This window comes from Mytilus trossulus, chromosome 9, assembly GCF_036588685.1.
Source record: "Mytilus trossulus isolate FHL-02 chromosome 9, PNRI_Mtr1.1.1.hap1, whole genome shotgun sequence".
Lineage (NCBI taxonomy): Eukaryota > Metazoa > Mollusca > Bivalvia > Mytilida > Mytilidae > Mytilus > Mytilus trossulus.
The window spans coordinates 28533485-28554152 of NC_086381.1; the positions used below are offsets into that span (position 1 = coordinate 28533485).

The 20668-nt window shown below is 33.0% G+C and overlaps 1 protein-coding gene across 1 annotated transcript in view; it reads left to right on the plus strand.

The window, feature by feature from the left end:
- LOC134684536 (uncharacterized) overlaps positions 1–14049 on the plus strand; it is a 33711-nt gene extending 19662 nt beyond the window's left edge. The window contains exons 15-25 of the mRNA XM_063543826.1: positions 10–145; positions 768–951; positions 1594–1870; positions 2264–2450; positions 3389–3600; positions 6561–6790; positions 6925–7078; positions 11496–11680; positions 12047–12184; positions 12969–13143; positions 13882–14049. Coding sequence (XP_063399896.1) covers positions 10–145; positions 768–951; positions 1594–1870; positions 2264–2450; positions 3389–3600; positions 6561–6790; positions 6925–7078; positions 11496–11680; positions 12047–12184; positions 12969–13143; positions 13882–14018 — 2015 coding nt within the window. The 3' untranslated portion in view covers positions 14019–14049. The remainder of the gene's footprint in view (positions 1–9; positions 146–767; positions 952–1593; positions 1871–2263; positions 2451–3388; positions 3601–6560; positions 6791–6924; positions 7079–11495; positions 11681–12046; positions 12185–12968; positions 13144–13881) is intronic.
- The last annotated feature ends 6619 nt before the right edge of the window (positions 14050–20668 follow it).

The following is a 20668-nucleotide window of genomic DNA, read 5'->3' on the forward strand; positions in this document are numbered from 1 at the left end:
ACATTCTAGCTGTTGATTTTGCTAACAGAGAAACAGAAGTTGTTTCAGAGCAAGTCATTATAGATACAACCCCACCAGTTACCAGTAATAAACCGATAGTTATAACCAACAGGCATATAACATCCACAACAGAAATAGATCCTTGGTGAGTTCAGTTAGAGTCAACAGTTAATTATAGCGCACAGGAATATAACTAAGATCTGAGAAAAGAAGTTAGCGGTCAAAGGGTATTGATAAGAACCAGGCTTATTACAATGATTCCTTTTATATATAATTGTCATAAGCATTTGACATATTACCAAAATTCAATTTTACAAACAGGCACATTACATTCACAACAGATATAGATCCATTTTAAGTTAGTGTAGGCATTGTAGGATCAAAGTTCAATTGTGATTAAACTATAACCAACATGCATATATAACATCCCCAATAGAAACAGATCCATAATAAGTTGAGTTAAGGTCAAGGGTTAATTATAAATATAACTTGCAAGTATATTACATCAACAACACAATTAGGTAAATCAAGGTCAAATTATGAACTATGTAAAACATTTGATAAATATCAATGTCTATCAAAATTTCTTTTAGAAATCCTTCATATATATATATTTAGTCTTGCCATGCTTGAAATTATAATTGGCAAACATTACAAGTTGTTGTTAAACACGATTGCTTTAGAAGCTTGTGATGTCCTCCCATTATTCTTCAGGCCTAGACACTTTTGTTGTACCAATACATACATGTTTCTTCTTGACATTTTAGTTGGAAGGATGTGTTCCTCGACTTGGAGTCTGGTATAGATTATTACCTGTGGTCAGTTGGATCAGAGCCAGGATATACAGATATGATGTCTTACCTGAAGGTTGTTGATGAGGAATGTGGAATGACAGATAAAAATAGTCCTCTAGATCTAAAAGATGGCCATTACTACTATATTAATGTCAGGGTAAGTTATTTATGATAGAGAGATTAAAATAGTCCTCTAGATCTAAAAGATGGCCATTACTACTATATTAATGTCAGGGTAAGTTATTTGTGATAGAGAGATAAAAATAGTCCTCTAGATCTAAAAGATGGCCATTTCTACTATATTAATGTCAGGGTAAGTTATTTGTGATAGAGAGATAAAAATAGTCCTCTAGATCTAAAAGATGGCCATTACTACTATATTAATGTCAGGGTAAGTAATTTGTGATAGAGAGACAAAAATAGTCCTCTAGATCTAAAAGATGGCCATTACTACTATATCAATGTCAGAGTGAGTAATTTTACATAGTCTATACAGTGTTTTTATTGTCGGAGAATATTTCATAAATTATAATACTTAAAAAATGTTTTAAAAAATACTAGTGATTATTTAATTTAACTTTAAATAATGGAAAATGGACTTGATTTGAAATGTAATGTGACCAGATTTTTTAAAATGGTTAAATAATAAATTTTTATGTTAATATTTAATCATTTCAGTATTTAGTCCCAACAATTGTGATAATTAAGATGTAATTCTTTATTCTGTACATATAATATTTCAAAGAGATTCTATCTTTATGACCATGAAATACAGATATATATATTTTCACTTATTTAGGCATTCAACAAGGCAGGATTATCATCATTAGCCACATCCTGGGCTTTTCAAGTGGATACAACGCCACCTACACCTGGTCATGTGTATGATGGAGATAAAAGTCAGCTGACAGGAGGTGTCAAGGACATTGACTACCAGACAGAGACTAAAGTGCTACATGCCAGTTGGGAAGGTTTCCATGAATCTCACTCCACTATTAAAGATTATTATGTGTCTGTAGGGACCTGTCCACAATGTGAAGATATATTACAGGAACAGGCTGTTGGTATTACATATGGTATGTATAGACCAGAAAATACTACTCATTAAAGATTATGTAGGAGCCTGACCAAAATGTGAACATATTTTAAAGCAACTAGCTCTGAGAATTACATATCGTAATATTATTATCAATGAAAAACCCTTCTAAAAGTAACAAAGACTTATGGTCCATTGAAGGATTTGATCTTTGACAAAATTAATAGACAGCAAACTTCAAAAATAGATAATAAAATACAATAGTACAAATCGAAGAGCATTTTAAAAGCTTCAATCAGAAGATTTACAATTTCAGAGTTACATTCACTTTAATTTGGTACATGCCTGATATTTTACACAACAATGAGTGTGTAAATCATTCCCAATGTATAATAAATAAACCTTACATATGTATTATTTTGTTTTACTTCAGACTTTACGTTAGAGAACATCCATCTTGGTACAGGACTGAGATATTATACCACAGTGACGGCATGTAACACGGCAGACATGTGTACCACTGTGACATCAGATGGTGTGGTTATAGACAACAGTGCCCCTGTAGCTGGAAAAGTTCAGGATGGAACTGGATTCATTGATACAGAATACCAGTCCATGACGTAAGATACTATTCAGGTGTATTGCTTTCTGGAAAGAAACAGGAGTACTGTGGGAATAGACCACTTTCGAGTTCATCCGTCACCGGAAAAAACTCTTCAATTATACGCGCCTTTATCACCGTCATTTGTGCGTTTAGGGGCGTCTTCACTTCCGTTCCAATGCTGAGCGAGTGGTTTGAAAACTTTAGTTCTGTATTGTACGAATTATTCGGCAAATTGAATTATCAAAAAAGATAATCAACACTGCTGTCGTTAGGGAATTGTCAGTAAGTACCTACAGAGCAACCATTATTTCTAGTTTATCCTGCACAATGACGATCACTAAGACGCTTGATGAAAGTATATAGTGCAGGGATGCAGGCGACCCCCTCTATCTGGTAAATGACGTCATAAAGGCGTATATAATTGACGAGTTTTTGCCGGTGACGGATGAACTCGAAAGTGGTCTATTACATGCGAAGTAGAAGTATAAATCTTTAATACACCTAATGTATTTCTTGGTAACAGTAACAGAAGTTTCATTGTGTTCAACATGTCTATGTGCTTGTTATTTGGTTTATTTGATAACACCAGGAACAGTAATTTACAAAGTTTTTACCTTGACATGTTTCAATGAAAAATCTGTTAATACATGTATGTTTTGATATTCCACAAAAACTATATTTCTGCTATATGGCATGTATGTTTTGTTGAAACATGGTCTCATCTGAGTTTTCCCTGATACCTGTCAGATGTGTTTCAATGAAACAGCTGTTATTACGTGTAACAGGATGTATATCTCAAGTGTTTTGTGTTGGATGATCTGCAATCTGGTATGAGTTCTCACTTGATACTTGAGATGATTCAACAAAACAGTTGTATTTGAGTATAAATATTTTTCAGAATAATCTCCAACATATTTTAATGAAACAGCTGTAATTACCAATAATATTTTACAGGACCTATATCTCAGCTAAGTGGTACGGGTTTGCTGATCCCCAGTCTGGTTTGGAGAAGTATGTATGGATGGCAGGAACCACCAAAGGAGGCAGTGATATTATACCAGAGACAGAACTAAATCTGACAGAGACTGCTGCTTTCTATAATATATCTCTAGGATTACCATTAAACCAGAGAATCTTTGTTACTGTTAGAGCTTACAATAAAGTTGGTAAGATACAATATTATTCTGTAAAATTAAATGGTAAACAGTATTTTGAATGTTCTGATTTATATTGAATAAATAGAAAACTGCTTTGCTTATTTCATACAAAAATAACAATCTTGTATCATACAATTTTATATTCATTTATTATTGAACCTTTAAGGTTCCACTAAAGTCAAAATATAGGACACTTCATAAACATCTTAACCCTTACCATGCGGAATTGTTTTTAGAAAATGTCTCATTTTCGTTTATTTGCAAAAATATGCAAAGTATATGCAAATGAGCTTAGCCCTGTTGCTGTAGCATATTGATTTCTTTAAATCTAATACAGGTGATCACGGGGTGGGGTGGTCGGGCTGAGGAGGCGGAATTTTTTTAACGGGAATTTGCCCCAAAGTGGGTCAACAGGTGCAAAAAACGTCAATTTTGCCGATTTTTCACCCCTTCTCTTGACCCAGAAGACCCAGGGTTGCTGGTTAAGGTATCCAGCTGTAGCCTGTGTGTAGAGTGGACCCTAGTGAACAAATAGACCCCAACAGTTGTTAGGTCGGAGTGAATCTGATCTTGATTCATCGGTCTACAGAAGGTCATTTGGACCCAAAATACCGAATTTCACGAATTTTGCCGATTTTTGACTTCGAATGGACCCAAAACCGGAAGTAGTTGTTTCTTATGCGTATTTCAATAATAACAATGATCAGTAGTTATATGGCTGTGGGTTTGCACTATCTTTGCCAGTTTTATGCCTCTGAACTTCTTGTGTAAGATACAGATGTGAAGCCTACCCCTCCAGAAAACCGAGTTTTAGCCAATTTCAATTTTCCAAGTCCGTATTTGTGCTCAAAATGCTACTTATACATGAGAAACGTGAATATGGATAACCTCAGATTGACAGAACATGCATAACTTTTAAAATAAGTATCATAAAGTGGACTTCTAAAAGTATGGAACGCCATTAGAGCCAAATAACGGTTATTAGGGTCCGCCCGTCAAAAGACGGGTACCGCATGGTAAGTGTTAACTTTGCCTGTATTTTTCAACCTATAATGAATAAAGTCATAAACTATGAGAACATATGTTCATTTAAACATACTTTACATATACACAAAGTATAAATTGTAAATAAACTTGAAATTGTTATGTTGTGGCCAAACCGGTTCTTGGGGTGAACAGTAAATTTTCAAAAAAATCTGGAGGCCTGCAAGACGACTTAATTTGCTTAAAATTGGTATAAACGAATACTATTACATGTGATGCAGGGCAAGCGAATGTTGATTTTTTATAAAATGTATTGATTTTCGAGTTTCAGTTAATTTTAGGTATCTAAGTGAACGAATATCCAAGGTACAATACAGAAATTGGACAAATATGCCATTAAAACATATGTATGTGACAAATCAGCATCTGCTTGCCCTGCATTACATGTAACAGTATTCGTCCATACCAATTTTAAGCAAATTAAGTCGTCTTGCAGGCCTGCAGATTTTTTTGAAAATTTAGTGTTCACCCCAAGAACCGGTAAATTTGGCCACAACATAACAATTTCAAGTTTATTTACAATTTACACAATGTGTATGTATAAAGTATGTTTAAATGAACATATGTTCTCATAGTTTATGACTTTATTCATTATAGGTTGAAAAATACAGGCAAAGTTTAGATGTTTATGAAGTGTCCTATATTTTGACTTTAGTGGAACCTTAAGGGTTTACCAACTAACAATTTAATGGTTCAAATATGTAGTATTTGTTATCAAATATAATCACACCTTTCCCACTCTAAAATATTGTGTGATTATAAAGTATCAGATGACATTAATCTATACTACTATAGAATGATCACTGCTTGTAACGTATTGTACAGCCACTTTGAAAGTTTCATACTCACTTTAATATGTATACTGATCAGATCTGTAGATGAATCTTTCTTTAGATCTTTTTGGTTCTCTCTTGCCAGAGTAAATCATATTAAAGAGAATACAACACAATTCCCCCTCTTAAATTCCTGTTCTAGATAAAAGAACCTAAAAGAATATAGTTTAAAATAAAATGTTATAAAATATATGCTGCAGATCAATCTATTTGAAAACATTTATTGCATCATTAACTCAAAAAGTATGATTATAAGTGGAGAATTTTTACAAATGTTTGACTTTATATAAAATTTTGAAAAGTTTCTGAACTTACTTTTCAAGAAATCTTGATAATTTCTTTTGCGTTTACTTTTTCTTGTTCAGCAAATTTCTCCTTAGTCCTTGTCTATTTGAAAATTCTCTAAATTCACGTCCTCTGTGTTCTTTTTGTTAATATAATTTTTGAATTTTTGACAAAAAAAAAAAAGATAAATCTTCTGTAATAAGGAACTAGTCTGATGAAAGATCTTAATTCAAAAATATTTGTCAGTGGTCTCCATCTTGACTATTGTCCATACATTAGAAGGATCAGCACAAGTTCTGTTGACACCATAGGTCAGAGATATTCAATTGCTTTAAGCTTTAATTCTGTATCAATTTAATCATAATATGTGAAAGACAGCAAATTAATTGATAGTTCATCAAATATTTTCCCAAATACTATTTATTATCTAGATACACAACTAGAACATGCCACTGCAATCCTTGTATTGCTGTCTTAACAATTTTTTAAAGATTGCTCTGCATTGCACAATCTAATTTTTATTGTAACATTTTTGTATAAATCACCTCTAAGATAAGATGATTGGTAGGCACTCACTAAGCTGCATTCAGTGAGTCAGTATATCATCCTCTGTTAAAGTAGTCGGATATGCATCTTTGATAATATTAATGTTCAATTTCCTGTAATCAACACACAGGCCCAAAGATTGTCTTTCCCTTCAAAATTTACTAGACCCTTCTTCCTTAAATGGTAATATCTTTCACACATGTTGGTCTTTTTTTTCATCATCAGAAAATACTATTGAATTAATGTCTAATATGATTTTAGGTTTATGGTCAGAATTAACATCCAATGGTTTTCTGGTGGACACATCAGCTCCTGTGATAACTACAACACCTACTTTCTCAACTGACTTTGGAATTAATGGATTGACACAGGTTTATAGAACATCAATGAAGGTGGATTGGGCCATTGATGATGATGAGTCATATATAAAAAGACAGTATCTGTCTATCAATTCTCATATTGGAGGAGAATTTATGCTGTCATCACAATCAGTAAGTTAATTGGCATCATCACTTGTTTTTTTAAATTTTAAGTGTTTGCTGTTTTGATAATACATGACCATGATGACATACGGTCTGGTTATCATTTGCAAGTAATTTTATTTTGTTTTCTTTGCTTTTTCCAGGTCAATGGTATATCAAGATCCTATGTATTTTCTGGACTTGATTTACATGATGGAGTGACCTATTATGTGACCTTAATTTCTTGTAACAGTGCTGAGATATGTATAAATTCTACCTCTCCTGGAATGTTTGTAGACAGTTCTCCAACTTCTAGAGGTATGTATAAATTCTACCTCTCCTGGAATGTTTGTGGACAGTTCTCCACCTTCTAGAGGTATGTATAAATTCTACCTCTCCTGAATTGTTTGTAGACAGTTCTCCACCATCTAGAGATATGTATAAATTCTACCTCTCCTGGAATGTTTGTGGACAGTTCTCCATCTTCTAGAGGTATGTATAAATTCTACCTCTTCTGGATTGTTTGTAGACAGTTCTCCACCATCTAGAGGTATGTATAAATTCTACCTCTCCTGGAATGTTTGTGGACAGTTCTCCACCTTCTAGAGGTATGTATAAATTCTACCTCTTCTGGAATGTTTGTAGACAGGTCTCCACCTTCTAGAGGTATGTATAAATTCTACCTCTTCTGGATTGTTTGTAGACAGTTCTCCAACTTCTAGAGGTATGTATAAATTCTACCTCTCCTGGAATGTTTGTAGACAGGTCTCCACCTTCTAGAGGTATGTATAAATTCTACCTCTCCTGGAATTTTTGTAGACAGTTCTACACCATCTAGAGGTATGTATAAATTCTACCTCTCATGGAATGTTTGTGGACAGTTCTACACCTTCTAGAGGTATGTATAAATTCTACCTCTCCTGGAATTTTTGTAGACAGTTCTACACCATCTCGAGGTATGTATAAATTCTACCTCTCCTGGAATTTTTGTAGACAGTTCTACACCATCTAGAGGTATGTATAAATTCTACCTCTCATGGAATGTTTGTAGACAGTTCTCCGCCATCTAGAGGTATGTATAAATTCTACCTCTTCTGGATTGTTTGTAGACAGTTCTCCAACTTCTAGAGGTATGTATAAATTCTACCTCTCCTGGAATGTTTGTAGACAGTTCTCCACCTTCTAGAGGTATGTATAAATTCTACCTCTCCTGGAATGTTTGTAGACAGTTCTCCACCTTCTAGAGGTATGTATAAATTCTACCTCTCCTGGAATGTTTGTAGACAGTTCTCCAACTTCTAAAGGTATGTATAAATTCTACCTCTTCTGGATTGTTTGTAGACAGTTCTCCATCTTCTAGAGGTATGTATAAATTCTACCTCTTCTGGATTGTTTGTAGACAGTTCTCCAACTTCTAGAGGTATGTATAAATTCTACCTCTCCTGAATTGTTTGTAGACAGTTCTCCACCATCTAGAGTTATGTATAAATTCTACCTCTTCTGGATTGTTTGTAGACAGTTCTCCAACTTCTAGAGGTATGTATAAATTCTACCTCTCCTGGAATTTTTGTAGACAGGTCTCCACCTTCTATAGGTATGTATAAATTCTACCTCTTCTGGAATGTTTGTAGACAGGTCTCCACCTTCTAGAGGTATGTATAAATTCTACCTCTCCTGAATTGTTTGTAGACAGTTCTCCACCATCTAGAGTTATGTATAAATTCTACCTCTTCTGGATTGTTTGTAGACAGTTCTCCAACTTCTAGAGGTATGTATAAATTCTACCTCTCCTGGAATGTTTGTAGACAGTTCTCCACCATCTAGAGGTATGTATAAATTCTACCTCTCCTGGATTGTTTGTAGACAGTTCTCCACCATCTCGAGGTATGTATAAATTCTACCTCTCCTGGAATGTTTGTAGACAGTTCTCCATCTTCTAGAGGTATGTATAAATTCTACCTCTTCTGGATTGTTTGTAGACAGTTCTCCAACTTCTAGAGGTATGTATAAATTCTACCTCTCCTGGAATGTTTGTAGACAGTTCTCCACCATCTAGAGGTATGTATAAATTCTACCTCTCCTGAAATGTTTGTAGACAGTTCTCCACCTTCTATAGGTATGTATAAATTCTACCTCTTCTGGATTGTTTGTAGACAGTTCTCCATCTTCTAGAGGTATGTATAAATTCTACCTCTTCTGGATTGTTTGTAGACAGTTCTCCATCTTCTAGAGGTATGTATAAATTCTACCTCTTCTGGATTGTTTGTTGACAGTTCTCCAACTTCTAGAGGTATGTATAAATTCTACCTCTCCTGAATTGTTTGTAGACAGTTCTCCACCATCTAGAGGTATGTATAAATTCTACCTCTTCTGGATTGTTTGTAGACAGTTCTCCAACTTCTAGAGGTATGTATAAATTCTACCTCTCCTGGAATGTTTGTAGACAGTTCTCCACCTTCTAGAGGTATTTATAAATTCTACCTCTCCTGGAATGTTTGTAGACAGGTCTCCACCTTCTATAGGTATGTATAAATTCTACCTCTTCTGGATTGTTTGTAGACAGTTCTCCATCTTCTAGAGGTATGTATAAATTCTACCTCTTCTGGATTGTTTGTAGACAGTTCTCCAACTTCTAGAGGTATGTATAAATTCTACCTCTCCTGAATTGTTTGTAGACAGTTCTCCACCATCTAGAGTTATGTATAAATTCTACCTCTTCTGGATTGTTTGTAGACAGTTCTCCAACTTCTAGAGGTATGTATAAATTCTACCTCTCCTGGAATGTTTGTAGACAGTTCTCCACCTTCTAGAGGTATTTATAAATTCTACCTCTCCTGGAATGTTTGTAGACAGGTCTCCACCTTCTATAGGTATGTATAAATTCTACCTCTTCTGGATTGTTTGTAGACAGTTCTCCATCTTCTAGAGGTATGTATAAATTCTACCTCTTCTGGATTGTTTGTAGACAGTTCTCCAACTTCTAGAGGTATGTATAAATTCTACCTCTCCTGGAATGTTTGTAGACAGTTCTCCACCATTTAGAGGTATGTATAAATTCTACCTCTCCTGAAATGTTTGTAGACAGTTCTCCACCATCTCGAGGTATGTATAAATTCTACCTCTCCTGGAATGTTTGTAGACAGTTCTCCACCTTCTAGAGATATGTATAAATTCTACCTCTCCTGGAATGTTTGTAGACAGTTCTCCACCTTCTAGAGGTATGTATAAATTCTACCTCTCCTGAATTGTTTGTAGACAGTTCTCCACCATCTAGAGTTATGTATAAATTCTACCTCTCCTGGAATGTTTGTAGACAGTTCTACACCATCTAGAGGTATGTATAAATTCTACCTCTCCTGGAATGTTTGTAGACAGTTCTCCACCTTCTAGAGGTATGTATAAATTCTACCTCTTCTGGATTGTTTGTAGACAGTTCTCCACCATCTATAGGTATGTATAAATTCTACCTCTCCTGGAATGTTTGTAGACAGTTCTCCACCTTCTAGAGGTATGTATAAATTCTACCTCCCCTGGATTGTTTGTAGACAGTTCTCCACCATCTCGAGGTATGTTTTTGTCGAGCCTTCGACTTTTGTCGAAAAAGCGAGACTAAGCGATCCTACATTCCGTCGGCGACGTCAGCGGCGGCGTCCACAAATATTCACTCTGTGGTTAAAGTTTTTGAAATTTTAATAACTTTCTTAAACTATACTGGATTACTTCCAAACGTGGACAGAAGCTTGTTTATGATCATAAGATAGTATCCAAATGTTAATTTTGTAAAAATAAAATTCCATTTTTTCCTTATTTTACTTATAAATGGACTTAGTTTTTCTGCGGGGAAACATTACATTCACTCTGTGGTTCAAGTTTTTAAAATTTTAATAACTTTCTTAAACTATCCTGGGTTTGTACCAAACTTAGACAGAAGCTAGTTTATGATCAAAAGATAATATGCATAAGGAAATTTTGTAAAAAAATAAATCCATTTTTTCCGTATTTTACTTTTAAATGGACTTAGATTTTCTGCCAGGAAATAACATGTTCACTCTGTGGTTAAATTTAAAAAAAAAAAAATACTTTCTTTTGCTACTTTTAATTTGTACCAAACTTAAACAGAAGCTTGTTTAAGATCATAAGCTAGTATTTAGAAGGAAATTTTGATAATATTTTGTACCTGTGTATCTGTATTTTACTTATAAATGGACTAAGTTTTCTTCCAGTTAACATTACATACAGTCTGCAGTTAAAGTTTTTAAACATTTATTAGATTCATAAACTATCCTGGATTTTTACTAAACTTGGACAGAAGCTACTTAAAATCAAAAGATAGTTTCAAGAGGAATATTTTTATTGATTTTTTTCCTCATTTTGTTGAGCCTGTGAATTTCAGCAAAAGTAGGCGAGACACTGGGTTCCGCGGAACCCTTACAAATTTTTATATACATTTAGGATTTTGTGTTGGAACTGTACTATTTAGTGATATTCTTCAATTAAGTATAAAAGTCGTATACATAAACCATTTTTAAGTGTTTAAATTATTGTCTTTTGGGTATGCAACCTTTAGTTGATTCTACAAGGTAAAGCAAATTAATTATGTCACTATATAATGATAGGTAGATTTGTAACTAGATATTTACACATAAATCATACCAGCCTTTATAAGTTTCTCAAGTACTTTCCATGGTAAACTTTTCTTTCAATAGTTTTAAAGTATTGTTTTTCTGTTGATTAGGTATGTTTGCTATAACAACTGACCATGCTGCTGATCCTGAACTCCTAAGACATGCTACAGGATGGATGCTCTGGTCACAGAGAGCTGTAAATCTGGCCTGGTTAGGCTTCAGTGACCTACATTCTGATATAGACCATTATAAAGTAGCTGTGGGGTCTACCTATCTGGGCCAGGATTTAAATGCAGTATGTAAAATATTATAAATTTGATGTAGAGCTATTACATGTAGACCAATAGAAGTTTGAAAGGGAGTATATATGATTTGACTTAATCAAGTTGTTGTCTTCTTGACATATTCCCCATTCCCATTCTCAATTTTATTGATTTGTTTCTGGTATTTTGCAAAGAAATTCTGATGTGATTGATAATTCTTCCTGTATGGAACAATGCAAAAATCTGATTAAATGTATAGCATAAAGATAAATATATATATACAGTAAAGTTTCAAATGTCCTAATAGTAAAACAAGCTTTTTCTTAAGTATTGGTAGCACATGCAAGCTCTTTAGGTTTTTTCTTTCCAGATTTCAATTTCATACATATTTCTTTTAGGATACAGATGAGAAATATTATCATACAAAAACTAACACAGATCATGGTGATGAAGGAAAAGTTCAACTGTTTAAAGTGGAAACCAAAACTTTGACCAAATTTAATACACTGTACATATCTGTATGGGCTGTCAATGGGGTTAGTATCTTTTTCTTATGATTATACTCCGGCCTACTTTAAAAAAAAAAATGTGGGAGTATACTGTTTTGCATCCTTGTCAGGAACTGCATTTAAAGGATTTCTGAAATTTGGTTTCGGGTTTCATATAAGTCAGCTATACCATGTGATATGTTTTCAGATTCATCACTTAACAACTTCCTGTTTACCATCAAATATTTGGCCTGGGGTATCATTAGTGAGCAGTAGCTCTCAGTTTCACTTGTTTCTTATGTTTAAGACAAAAATAGTATATACTTTGTTAAGATATTAAATATATATAATGGCAGTAAAGAATTAGATGTAAATCAAATGAAAACACTATTATTTCTTACAACAAAATTTCTATGACCAAACTTGTCATAAATTTGTTATTAGAGTTGTTTTATGAAACATTAATTGCTATGATTATTTGATAGAAGAAATTAAAATAATTCATTGTAAACCACTTTTAACACCAAATTCAGTGTGGAAAAGTCTATTATATTTTCTCATGAACAAAAACATTTTTACCAGCACTTTGTTGTGCTAACTGACATTCTTCATTTCTGTCATGAATATAACTCAACAGAAACACATTGTCACTATCATTAACAAGTTTGAAATACTTCTTGGTTTTGCAAGTAACTTTTTATTTCTATATATAGGGTATTTCTGCAATCGACCGTCCATTGGTTTGTGATAAAGTCTCTGACTATATATTACCATATTTATAGTATCCCTCTCATTTAAAAATTAATCGTCATTTTTCATGTATGTTTTGCAGGTTGGAATGAGAAGTAAACTTATCCACTCAGCTTTTACAAAAGTACCTGGGGGACCTCTAGATCTTATCAGGAGATGTGATGCTATGTCATGTGACGGCCATTGTGTATGTGCTCCACAGGACCAAAAATGTCCTTTAAATAAAAGTCTTGGTAGCTGTAATGATGTATCAACAAGTGAGTATATCAAGATCATGTGAAGGTCATTATGTATGTGCTTCTCAGGACCAAAAAAGTCCTTTAAATCATAGTATTGTTAGCTGTTATGATGTATCAACAAGTAAGTATGTCAAGGTCATGTAATGGACATTGATTTATGTAGACCAGGGATAAAATTTGAACTAAATTCAAACCTTGTTTAGTCGAGGAGATTGTTTAGACAGCTAGTAAAAAAATCAACATATATACTGATTTTCATGGGTTGAAATATTTAGAACCTTGTCAACAGCAGGAAAATACCTTAAAAATTAATAAAATATACCCAGGAGTATGTTGATTTGGATCATGCACCTAATAGATATTTAGTACAGGTTTAACAAAGAACCATTCTTTTCAATGACATTGTGTAATTATGATTTATATGCTCTGTTGCTTTTGATACACACATGAATAATTTGAATGAGTTCAGGTATATAGGGAACTTGAATGTGATGCAGTTTAAGTCTTACACATATACATGCACTTGGGTTTGATTTCTACCCGACACAGCTCACATATATATGTATGCCTTGGAAATCTTAATTTATAATCATAGAAATACAATGGAACAATTAATAAACAAAAATCACAATTAATCATTGCAGGAAAAGCAAAATAATAATAAAAGATTATTTATTTAAAAATGATTTAAGTGTATAGCCTTACTTATCAGAGTGTATTTAGATTTTCATGATTTTTGTTATTTTTGTTATTTAGATAATAACAACAATCTTCTACTGGTTAAAGATAGTAATGGCTATTCCAGTACTGATCAAGCTGTAACCGCCTCAGATAATATATTACGTGGGATATGGCTCGTGTCCCAAGTACAAGGCATGAAACCTTTATGGTAAGTCAAGGTAGATAACTCAATTGTTAAGCTGTAACGGCCTCAGATAATATATTAAGTGGGATATGGCTCACGTCCCAAGTACAAGGCATGAAACCTTTATGGTAAGTCAAGGTAGATAACTCAATTGTTAAGGGGGATTGCGGGTGTAAATATAGGATTTTCACTATTTTTTTTCTATAAATGAACTTCATCATATACTCAAAAGAAAAATTAAATTAAAAAATGGGGCAACCCACCACCGTTCCTTTAAGCCCACAATCGGCCTTTGAAAAAAGTATGCATTTTTGTTAAGGTACTTTTTTTCTGTTGAACTAATAGGAGAAATAAAGGTTATATGGAAATAGAAAAATAACTAAATTACAGAAATCACTTAAATTTTACCATTTTTAGCCACCGGGCCTCGGGCCAAGTGAGCTCTTCCATTCACTTGGCATCCGTCGTCGTTAACTTTTACAAAAATCTTCTCCTCAGAAGCTATTGAACCAATTCCAACCAAACTTCATCTGATTGATTCCTAGGGTATCTAGAATAAAATTTGTGTTTAAATTCCCATTTCATCAAAAAACATGGCCTCCATGGCTAAAAATAGAACATAGGGGTAAAATGCAGTTTTTGGCTTATAACTCAAAAACCAAAGCATTTAGAGCAAATCTGACATAGGGTAAAATTGTTTATCAGGTCAAGATCTATCTGCCTGAAATTTTAAGATGAATGGGACAACCCGGTGTCATATGGTATTTTGAACCCCCTAAAATTTGAACCCGGGGTCATTATACCGCATGGTATTTTGACCCCGGGGTCATTTTTCACATATGGTAATTTTCAGATGAATCAGACAACCCATTGTTGGGTTGCTGCCCCTAAATTGGTAATTTTAAGGAAATTTTACTGTTTTTGGTTATTATCTTGAATATTATTATAGATGGAGATAAACTGTAAACAGCAATAATGTTCAGCAAAATAAGATTTACAAATAAGTCACCATGACCAAAATGGTCATTAGACCCCTTTAGGAGTTATTGCCCTTTATAGTTAATTTTTAACCATTTTTCGTAAATCTCGTAAATCTCCATGATCTTTTACAAAAATCTTCTTCTCTGAAACCACCAGGCCAAATTAATCCAAACTTGGCCACAGCATTCATCATTGATGTATCAAGTTTAAAAATTGTGTTTTTTGATCAGGCCAACCCACCAAGATGGCCGCCACAGCTAAAAATAGAACATGGAGGTTAAATGCAGTTTTTGGTTATAACTCTAAAACCAAAGCATTTAGAGCAAATCTGACAAGGGGTAAAATTGTTTATCTGGTCAAGATATATCTGCCTGAAATTTTAAGATGAATGGGATAACCCGGTGTCATATGGTATTTTGAACCCCCTAAAATTTGAACCCGGGGTCATTATACCGCATGGTATTTTGACCCCGGGGTCATTTTTCACATATGGTATTTTGAACCCCCCTGCGGTATATTGAACCCCCCGGTTTTTGAGAAATAGTATTGCAGATAATCTAATTTACAATTTATTGGCTATTATTTTTTTTAATTAGAAGTTATGAGTAGGGGGTTCAATATACGACAGGGGGGTCAAAATACCATGGCTATATAAAATTTTGCAAAATATCTTTTCCAGTATGCTAAATACATATAAACTACTTATTGGAGTATAATAACTATGTTAAGGAGTTAGAACAGCTTGGATTTTTGAAATTCAAGGTCTATAGTAGGGGGTTCAATATACCGCAGGGGGGTCAAATTACCATGGCTAAGTAAAATTTTCAAAATATCTTTTCCAGCATGTTGAATACATACAAATTACAATTTGGAGTATTATTACTATGTTAAGGAGTTAGAATAGCTTGAATTTTTGAAATTCAAGGTCTATGGTAGGGTGTTCAATATACCGCAGGGGGTTCAAAATACCATGGCTAAGTAAAATTTTCAAAATATCTTATCCAGTATGTTAAATACATACAAACTACTTGTAGGAGTATTATAACTATGTTAAGGAGTTTGAATAGCTAGATTTTTTTGAAATTTAAGGTCTATAGTCATATAGTAGGGGGTTCAATATACGGCAGGGGGGTCAAAATACCATGGAATTTTATTTTTTTCTTACATCTTTTCCAGCATTTTAAATACATACAAACTACTTATTGGAGTATTATTACTATGTTAAGGAGTATGAATTGCAAGAACTTTTGAAATTGAAGGTCTATGGTAGGGGGTTCAATATACCGCAGGGGGGTCAAAATACCATGGCTAAGTAAAATTTTCAAAATATCTTTTCCAGTATGTTAAATACAAACAACCTACTTGTAGGAGTAATATAACTATGTTAAGGGGTTTGAATAGCTAGAATTTTTGAAATTTAAGGTCTATAGTAGGGGGTTCAATATACTGCAGGAGGGTCAAAATACCATGGAAATTATTTTTTTTCAAAAACATTTTTTTCCAGCATTTTAAATACATACAAACTACTTATTGGAGTATTATAACTATGTTAAAGAGTATGAATTGCAAGAACTTTTGAAATTGAAGGTCTATGGTAGGGGGTTCAATATACCGCAGGGGGGTCAAAATACCATGGCTAAGTAAAATTTTCAAAATATCTTTTCCAGTATGTTAAATACATACAAACTACTTGTAGTAGTAATATAAATATGTTAAGGGGTTTGAATAGCTAGAATTTTTGAAATTTAAGGTCTATAGTAGGGGGTTCAATATACCGCAGGGGGGTCAAAGTACCATGGATTTTTTTTTTTTCAAAACATTTTTTCCAGGATGTTAAATGCATACAAACTACTTATTGAAGTATTATAACTAAGTTAAAGAGTTAGAATAGCTAGAATTTTATGAATATTAAGGTCTATGGTAGGGGGTTCAATATACCGCAGGGGGGTCAAAATACCATGGAATTTTATTTTTTTCTTACATCTTTTCCAGCATTTTAAAAACATACAAACTACTTATTGGAGTATTATTACTATGTTAAGGAGTATGAATTGCAAGAACTTTTGAAATTGAAGGTCTATGGTAGGGGGTTCAATATACCGCAGGGGGGTCAAAATACCATGGCTAAGTAAAATTTTCAAAATATCTTTTCCAGTATGTTAAATACATACAAACTACTTGTAGGAGTAATATAACTATGTTAAGGAGTTTGAATAGCTAGAATTTTTGAAATTTAAGGTCTATAGTAGGGGTTCAATATACCGCAGGAGGGTCAAATAACCATGGAAATTATTTTTTTTCAAAAATTTCTTTCCAGCATTTTAAATACATACAAACTACTTATTAGAGTATTATAACTATGTTAAGGAGTTAGAATTGCAAGAATTTTTGAAATTGAAGGTCTATGATAGGGGGTTCAATATACCGCAGGGGGGTCAAAATACCATGGCTAAGAAAAATTTTCAAAATATCTTTTCCAGTATGTTAAATACATACAAACTACTTGTAAGAATATTATAACTATGTTAAGGAGTTTGAATAGCTAGAATTTTAGAAATTTAAGGTCTATGGTAGGGGGTTCAATATACTGCAGGGGGGTCAAAATACCATGGCTAAGTAAAATTTTCAATATATCTTTTCCCGTATGTTAAATACATACAAACTACTTGTAAGAATATTATAACTATGTTAAGGAGTTTGAATAGCTAGAATTTTTGAAATTTAAGGTCTATGGTAGGGGGTTCAATATACTGCAGGGGGGTCAAAATACCATAGAAATTATTTTTTTTCAAAACATTTTTTTCCAGCATTTTAAATACATACAAACTACTTGTAGGAGTAATATAACTATGTTAAGGAGTTTGAATAGCTAGAATTTTTGAAATTTAAGGTCTATAGTAGGGGTTCAATATACCGCAGGAGGGTCAAATAACCATGGAAATTATTTTTTTTCAAAAATTTCTTTCCAGCATTTTAAATACATACAAACTACTTATTAGAGTATTATAACTATGTTAAGGAGTTAGAATTGCAAGAATTTTTGAAATTGAAGGTCTATGATAGGGGGTTCAATATACCGCAGGGGGGTCAAAATACCATGGCTAAGAAAAATTTTCAAAATATCTTTTCCAGTATGTTAAATACATACAAACTACTTGTAAGAATATTATAACTATGTTAAGGAGTTTGAATAGCTAGAATTTTAGAAATTTAAGGTCTATGGTAGGGGGTTCAATATACTGCAGGGGGGTCAAAATACCATGGCTAAGTAAAATTTTCAATATATCTTTTCCTGTATGTTAAATACATACAAATTACTTGTAAGAATATTATAACTATGTTAAGGAGTTTGAATAGCTAGAATTTTTGAAATTTAAGGTCTATGGTAGGGGGTTCAATATACTGCAGGGGGGTCAAAATACCATAGAAATTATTTTTTTTCAAAACATTTTTTTCCAGCATTTTAAATACATACAAACTACTTATTGGAGTATTATAACTATGTTAAGGAGTATGAATTGCAAGAACTTTTGACATTGAAGGTCTATGGTAGGGGATTCAATATACCGCAGGGGGATCAAAATACCGTATAGCGGGTTATTTTCGCGGGTGTAAAATTTCGCGGTTTTCATTGAACAAGGTATACGAAATATTTTAGCGGTTATTATTTTGGCGGATTTAAATTTTTTATTAATACCTTTGTATGTACACCTTTAATTTGGCGGAATTTATTTTGGCTATTTAGTTATGTCCGCGAAAATAAGCGAAAATTTGCACCCCGCGAAAATAACCCGCTATACGGTACCATGGCTAAGTAAAATTTTCAAAATATCTTTTCCAGTATGTTAAATACATACAAACTACTTGTAGTAAATATAAATATAATAAGGGGTTTGAATAGCTAGAATTTTTGAAATTTAAGGTCTACAGTAGGGGGTTCAATATACCGCAGAGGGGTCAAAATACCATGGATTTTTTTTTTTTTCAAAACATTTTTTCTAGGATGTTAAATGCATACAAACTACTTATTGAAGTATTATAACTAAGTTAAAGAGTTAGAATAGCTAGAATTTTATGAATATTAAGGTCTATGGTAGGGGGTTCAATATACCGCAGGGGGGTCAAAATACCATGGAATTTTATTTTTTTCTTACATCTTTTCCAGCATTTTAAAAACATACAAACTACTTATTGGAGTATTATTACTATGTTAAGGAGTATGAATTGCAAGAACTTTTGAAATTGAAGGTCTATGGTAGGGGGTTCAATATACCGCAGGGGGGTCAAAATACCATGGCTAAGTAAAATTTTCAAAATATCTTTTCCAGTATGTTATATACATACAAACTACTTGTAGGAGTAATATAACTATGTTAAGGAGTTTGAATAGCTAGAATTTTTGAAATTTAAGGTCTATAGTAGGGGTTCAATATACCGCAGGAGGGTCAAATAACCATGGAAATTAATTTTTTTTCAAAACATTTCTTTCCAGCATTTTAGATACATACAAACTACTTATTGGAGTATTATAACTTTGTTAAGGAGTTAGAATTGCAAGAATTTTTGAAATTGAAGGTCTATGATAGGGGGTTCAATATACTGCAGGGGGGTCAAAATACCATGGCTAAGAAAAAAATTCAAAATATCTTTTCCAGTATGTTAAATACATACAAACTACTTGTAAGAATATTATAACTATGTTAAGGAGTTTGAATAGCTAGAATTTTTGAAATTTAAGGTCTATAGTAGGGGTTCAATGTACCGCAGGAGGGTCAAAATACCATGGAAATTATTTTTTTTCAAAACATTTTTTTCCAGAATTTTAAATACATACAAACTACTACTTGGAGTATTATAACTATGTTAAGGAGTTAGAATTGCAAGAATTTTTGAAATTTAAGGTCTATGATAGGGGGTTCAATATACCGCAGGGGGGTCAAAATACCATGGCTAAGAAAAAATTTCAAAATATCTTTTCCAGTATGTTAAATACATACAAACTACTTGTAAGAATATTATAACTATGTTAAGGAGTTTGAATAGCTAGAATTTTTGAAATTTAAGGTCTATGGTAGGGGGTTCAATATACTGCAGGGGGGTCAAAATACCATGGCTAAGTAAAATTTTCAATATATCTTTTCCCGTATGTTAAATACATACAAACTACTTGTAAGAATATTATAACTATGTTAAATTAAGGAGTTTGAATAGCTAGAATTTTTGAAATTTAAGGTCTATGGTAGGGGGTTCAATATACTGCAGGGGGGTTAAAATACCATGGCTAAGTAAAATTTTCAATATATCTTTTCCCGTATGTTAAATACATACAAACTACTTGTAAGAATATTATAACTGTGTTAAGGTAACACGATACCGAATGGCATATCTCTCGATTTCCAAACTTTTTGGCACACATGTTCTTTGAGTCGAGTTACATTGGAATATGTAATAAAACATGGGGGTCACCATTTTTGTTTTCTTGGTATTTTCATAAGAAAACGTCAATTTTGGCGACAAATTTACTTAGGTATATAGGAGAAATGCCTATTTTTCGGCTTACTTTTTTAGATTTTCGAATGGATGGCTATGTTCTGATATACGGAGAAAAACAAAAAACTAACATAATATCCAGGATTGCATACTGAATCTATACACGTATAGAAACTTATATGTCACCATCCTTGTTTTTGAGATAAA